Source organism: Hibiscus syriacus, unplaced genomic scaffold (assembly GCF_006381635.1).
Source record: "Hibiscus syriacus cultivar Baekdansim isolate YM2019G1 unplaced genomic scaffold, ASM638163v2 tig00110458_pilon, whole genome shotgun sequence".
Taxonomy (NCBI): domain Eukaryota; kingdom Viridiplantae; phylum Streptophyta; class Magnoliopsida; order Malvales; family Malvaceae; genus Hibiscus; species Hibiscus syriacus.
In genome coordinates, this window is record NW_024062745.1 from 2,918,682 (window position 1) to 2,925,184 (window position 6,503).

A 6,503-nucleotide genomic window follows, 5' to 3' on the forward strand; every position below is an offset into this window, starting at 1 on the left:
TTTAAATAATTTATTTGTATGGACTGATTTATTTTAAAATATTGATTTATTTATTTTAAAATATGGATTGATTATTTTAAATAATTTATTAGTATGGATTGATTGATTTTAAAATATGGATTGATTTATTTAAATAATTTATTAGTATGGATTGATTTATTTTAAAATATATATTGATTTATTATTATAGTTGTATGGATTGATTTATTTTAAATAATTTATTAGAATAGATTGATTTATTTTAAAATATGGATTGATTTATTTTAAATAATTTATTAGTATGGATTGATTTATTTTAAATAATTTATTTGTATGAATTAATTTATTTTAAAATATTGATTGATTTATTATTGTAGTTGTATGGATTGATTTATTTTAAATAATTTATTAGTATAGATTGATTTATTTTAAAATATGGATTGATTTATTTTAAATAATTCATTATTATAGTTGTATGGATTATTTAAATTTCAGTATTGTAAAACTAAAATTATTTAAATCTCAGTATTGCGAAACTCTTTTATGTTTAAAAAATCAGTTTATTTATATTTCAGTTCATTTTAGCAGTCTGCAGACGTTAAAAAACAAACAGTCTTCTTCTTGCAGACTGCAGACTTTTGGTCCACCTCTTCTGCTGCAGATGTGATCTGCAAACTACAAACCTTTTACATCTGCAAAAACAAACACCACCGTTGCACTTTTTCTAAATATCTTTCAATTGTCTACTTGTATAAAGACACGTTAAGTATAGATATTTATTAAGTATCTATATTATTAAAAATTATAAAATAATTATTTGAATATTTATATATTTTAAATGCGTTGTTTTAGTTAAAAATTCATTGTATTGTTTTGTGGATCGAGTCTTCGTCTATATTATACTATCGAGTCATTGTTTAAAATATTATATTATTGAGTCAATACTCTAAAATAATAACTGTATTTGTAGATATCACTGAAATATAACTTTATTAAATAGCGGTCAATTTTTTTAACAGAAAAAATAAGTTTAGAATATAAATAGTAAAATGATTATTTTATAATTTATAATAATTAGAGGACTAAAAACACTATAATAGAAAGATAATTTGTGTACTTTCCCCAAAATGAGACACAGGTGATTATAACCACGTTGAAGACGAAACCGTGTTGGACTTTAAAACCGTCATCTCCTCTCTGCTACTGCTCGTCTTCAAAAAGCTTCAAAATAATCTTTCACATATTTTGTACTCTCCCAGAAAAACTGAAGAGAAAAAGAAAATTAAAGGTAACTTAAATTTATTTTCAGTTAAAATTCATAGCATTTTTCTTCTTCTTTTTATTCATAGCTTTGAATTGTTTTCATATTTTTTCCTGCATTTTCCCCTGCACTAAATAGCATCGACTTGGTTTTAATCTTTATCAGAAACTTGAAGGGGGAAAATGAGAGAACTGGTGGGAATTTATCTGGGTTTTTGATTCAAACTTGGTTTTTGGTGAAAGGTTTAAGAAAACATTTCTAGTTGGTGGTGTTTTTAAATTATCATCATGTTAGGTTTTGTGAAGTATTAGTCTTTTAGTATTTGGTTTTGTATAATTTGATATATTCATTTTTTTGTCAGTTCCGTAACTAGGATTCATTGACCTTTTAATTTGCAGATGAAAGTTGGATCTCGTGAATTTGTGGCTGTTATATTGCTTGCATTCTTTTGTAACCCGGATCCCGTGTTTGGAATTAGATTCGTAATCGACAGAGAAGAATGCTTCTCTCACGATGTTAAGTACGATGGGGATACAATTCATGTGTCGTTCGTCGTCATCAAGTCCGATTCGTCTTGGCATAACAGTCATGAGGGTGTTGATCTTGTGGTAAGCTTCCTTGTCTCCTTCATACTTATTGCTAGCATTTGCTCAGTTATTGCACCGGTGAGATTTCCTACTTAGGGCATTGTTAAGATTGTGAACCGCAAGTTGATAGTTTTTGAGAATTGGTTATCTTATTAATCTAAATTGGATCTGACTGCTGTATGAACTCAGTGTCTAAAGAGTCTTATCGAACTCGCTACCTTTTGCAATTGTTAGGTGAAAGGACCTTCCGGTGATCAGATTCAAGATTATCGGGACAAGATAAGCGAGAAATTCAAGTTTGTTGCTCGTAAAAAAGGAGTCCACCGTTTCTGCTTCAGCAATAAATCTCCTTATTACGAAACGGTCGACTTCGATGTACATGAAAGTCATTTTTCGTACTATGATCAGCATGCAAAGGATGGCAAGTCGTATCTTATTTGCTTTTATGTTTCTCTTCCCCTACGTGAAAACTTTAATAGGTTTTCTAACTGTTGTTCTCATATGCTTATCCGCAGAGCATTTCGACCCTTTGTTAGAACAAATATCTAAGTTAGAGGAAGCCCTTTATAACATCCAGTTCGAACAGCACTGGTTAGATGCTCAGACAGAACGTCAGAAAATTGGTATATTGACGTTAACATTTCACTTTTAATTACAGACAATTGTGTATGATGTTCTTTCATTGATGCCTTTGGAACTTGCATGTCTGCTAGTGAACCTTCAGGCTCATAGATCTCGAAGCAGTTTGACACAATTGTGAATTACGTTGCTACACTACTTTTATTAGATCGTTAAGAATTGTATCTATGCTTACACTCTCTCATGAATCCTTTCTAGTTAATTTATTTTATTCTCTGATGATTTGGCTTGCTGTAAATGCAGTAAATGATGGAATGAGTAGAAGAGCAGTTCACAAGGCCTTATGCGAATCTGCAGCACTAGTTGGAGCTAGTGTTCTGCAAGTTTACCTACTCCGACGCCTTTTTGAACGAAAGCTTGGAATGTCCCGGGTTTAGTTCTAGCACTGAACTGCAATGTTTTATTAGTTATAGGATACTGCAGATTGTTGTCACCTCAGGCACTTGATATATACATTGATTCATGAAATCGCTGACATTTTCTGTTACCGTTGAAATTTAGATTTAACATGATTAACATAGACTACAAAGTATGATTGGTTCAAGTTATTTCTACTGAACTTTTATCATGGTACCATGGGTGAACGATGTTCAGCCATCGAAATACAGCCATAACCCGGAAACATGTTTTGCATGTTATAAACTGCCATTGAAATACATTTCCAATAAAAAGATGAAAATGAGAAGAGAACAAAGACAAGTTTTCGAAGACGCAACGATCAGGAGTAACATGATTACATGAAGTTATGTATCACAGCAAAAGCTCCATAGCTTCGTAAATCATAGCAAAAAGGCGAAGACAGAATAAAATAACACAGTTTGTCATAACAACCCACCAAATATATATACATAGATACGGTAAGTGTTTTGTTTTGTTTACTTCTTCCCCCAGAATTATATCAAACACCACAAAAATGGAAATCTAGAAGGTCAAGCCCTATAGATTCTATCTTGTTCAGGAATATATGGTGGGGCTTTAACACACTTGTGGAAGTAGTCTTATACGAATAGGGTTTCGTCAAGATTCTGCAGCTGGGGCTTGAACGCAGCAAAACCATTTTTTCTGAAAAAATAGCACCATATACGGAGGGAAATGTCAACTAGCAACAGTTTATAGCAATCACTTCAAATGGAACATTCAAGTAAACGGTTATTAGATGTCAAAAACAAGTCGTTAGATATTTACTTACAGGCTGGGTTTTGCCAGGTTCTGCTCCAGGCTTAGCATGAGGATCAGCCTTTGCTGGTGACTCAGGTTTGCCACCTGTTTTCTTCTCGTCCCTTGCCTTATTAAATATCACAGTAAATCCCTCGGCTGAGGCAGGATCGTTGACATCCCATTCACCAAATTTTGGCAATGGCTGACCCTTTTCCTATTGGCCAAAGTGAGATGCCCCATTAAGACCCTTATAAACAAGGGTAAGCAGATAGACAAAACATGAAGGTAACCTGGTAAAATTAAAGCATGTCCAAGTTTCACCGTTTAGCTAATAGCTAAAACATATCAATTACCCACAATAACAAACTAGTCACAATTGCTAGTCATAAGAGTTTTTCGACAAGCATATAGATACTTCAAAGCTCAAAATTGAAAAAATAAAAATAAAAACTGTCCACGCTCAATATGCAAGGAAATGTCGTACGGAAAATAACTCAATATTCATGGTTCTTAAACTCTAAAGAAGGGTAAAAGCAAAAAGAGGATATGATAATCCACTCTTAATTGTTTCCCAAGCTGCAAAGGTACTTATTAGTGTAAGGCATAAGATATTTTACATTTTCACTGTCATTATAGACAATATTTAAGAGATTGAAAAATTAGCAGTAAATCTTTTCTATTTTGAACTAGCAACCATCTAAATAGCTAACTGTGATTAGAATGCAACACATCCAATTGAAGATAAGATCACAGATACAATCTAAACAGCCAATGACAGTGAAACAGCTAAATGGAAGCTGCTAGTTGCTATAAGGGTATTACACAACTTCGGCTTGAACTTGGTAAATTCCATTTATCTAACAACCGCAAAATTAATCGGCATGCTTTGCAATATTAAGGGTAAACTTGGGTGTTCTATCCTGCAGGCTTGACATCACATAGCATTGTTTATGAGTGCTGTATTTTTGGTATGGAACTCATTTAGTACATGTTTAATTTTCAAACAAAACAAAGAAATGTGACTTCAGCAGAGCTTAGATCACATCGTCTGATTCTGTGGACAAAAAGGCACGTTGAAGCTTGCATTATTAAAAACCTAAATAAGCAGTGTAGTTTAAATTAACCGAACAGTAAGACTGGTTATTGCTCCAGAGAAAGCACTTTAAAAACGCTGGTTTAAGAACATAAACTCATCGAAATCATTATTTTAATAAGATGCACAACAAGAAAACATAAATGGTTCGTGAAATAACTATTCTAAACTACGGTATAATCACTGCATAACATTTTATTCAAGGGATAAGCAAGGTGGGTCGAACAATGAAAGAAAACATACCAAAATATCAACAGTATCAATTACACAGTTCAAATGGAAGCCTCCAAAAAGAGCAATAATTGAGAATAAATCACAAAGACCAGTCATGGAGATGAAAAATGACCACATAAATCATATGCATTATTGATATAAAAGTAAAACCACAACCAGATAAATGGAATAATCACATTCTTGAAAAGATACAGTGAAAAGCTTAACTTATCCAGCAACAAGACAAAAAGGAATCTGCAAAAAGTTGAGCATGAAGTTACATAAAGTATCAAAATAATAGCAAGTCAGGCAAATCCAAGCATAATTTAGTACTACCCTTCAAATATATGTTGCCATAAATCCCATAAAGAACTCCAATTACTTAATGCTGGTTAATTTAATTGAAAAGATTGACACAAAAGATTCATCTACCTTAGATTAGAATATTAACGAATTTATGGATTATGACATTTACAATGAAGCTGCCATTTGCAGATTAGATATCCAATAAAACATAAGTAACAATACATGTCCTCTAAACAAAAAATATAAATCATTTCATTGCATATGTAAGTAGCTCAAATGGTATACAATTCATCAGTTAAACAAAACAAAAAATAAAAAATCCAAAAAAAAAAAACTGCAATACACATCAAAGAAAGCAGTTCCGAAAAGACGAAAAGGGTAAATTTAAAGCTCTGATCATCAGCAACAAAATGTTTTTTCTTACTTAAAACTCAGAATCGAAAACCCAACAAGTATATGAACCGAAACAACCCAAAGCTAAAATAACAACATAAAAAACAGAAAAATTAAATCACACAACAAAATTAAACCTTTCTATTAATGAATTTAAACAGAAACGAAAAGACAACAAAAGTCGGAAAAATCACATACCGACATGAATTCTTGAGATAAACTTTTCTAGTGAAGAAAGAGAGGAATATATAGAGCGATTTAGAGAGAGAATGAGAGTTTTTAGAGAGAGAAAGGAGATTTTTTTTTTGAGAGGAAAATGTGAAGGAAAGAGATGAAAAGGAGAGAAAAGCTTGGAATCAGGATAACGGCGTTAGTTTGGACGGTCAATTGAAAAAGGAAGGGGGAACCGAGCCGTTAGGCTCTTTACGATGACGTGGAGGCGGGCACGGATGAGCTGGCACAAACATTTTTTTTCTATTAAAAATTATAAAATGGTCCTCCGACTATAAAATGTTACTTTATTAACCCTCTCGGCTATTAAAAATTATAAAATAGTTACATAACTATTCATTATGTTCCAAAGTCGTCCTTTTCCATTAAATATTTGGCGGTTGCTTAAGCTGAACATTAGCATGATGAATGAGATATGATAGTCGTTTGAGATTTTGGGATCAGATTTTATCATATCACAGTCATCAAGTTAACGTTCAACTCAAAATATCGTTAAATTTTTTATTGAAAAATGATGGGTTTAGAATATAATGAATAGTTGGGTGAAAATTTTGTAACTTTTAAGAGTCAAGTGACTCAACAAAGTAACACTCTATAATCGGATGATCATTTTATAACTTTTAATAGTCAATAGGCTTAATAA

The 6,503-nt window shown here is 31.9% G+C and overlaps 2 protein-coding genes across 2 annotated transcripts; one reads left to right on the forward strand and one right to left on the reverse strand.

Annotated features, from left to right (window-relative positions):
• The first annotated feature begins 1,169 nt into the window (after positions 1-1,169).
• LOC120126554 (transmembrane emp24 domain-containing protein p24beta2-like) lies at positions 1,170-2,953 on the forward strand. The gene is made up of 5 exons (XM_039144713.1): positions 1,170-1,267; positions 1,639-1,848; positions 2,062-2,248; positions 2,343-2,450; positions 2,710-2,953. The coding sequence occupies exons 2-5, from the start codon at positions 1,639-1,641 to the stop codon at positions 2,841-2,843; spliced, it is 639 nt and encodes a 212-aa protein (XP_039000644.1). The 5' UTR covers positions 1,170-1,267; the 3' UTR covers positions 2,844-2,953.
• A 384-nt stretch (positions 2,954-3,337) lies between these two features.
• LOC120126556 (protein NOI4-like) lies at positions 3,338-5,985 on the reverse strand. The gene is made up of 3 exons (XM_039144718.1): positions 5,828-5,985; positions 3,656-3,838; positions 3,338-3,528 (listed from the first exon to the last, which is right to left on the reverse strand). Exons 1-3 carry the CDS (start codon positions 5,831-5,833, stop codon positions 3,484-3,486), a joined length of 234 nt encoding a protein of 77 aa, XP_039000649.1. The 5' UTR covers positions 5,834-5,985; the 3' UTR covers positions 3,338-3,483.
• Positions 5,986-6,503: the final 518 nt, after the last annotated feature.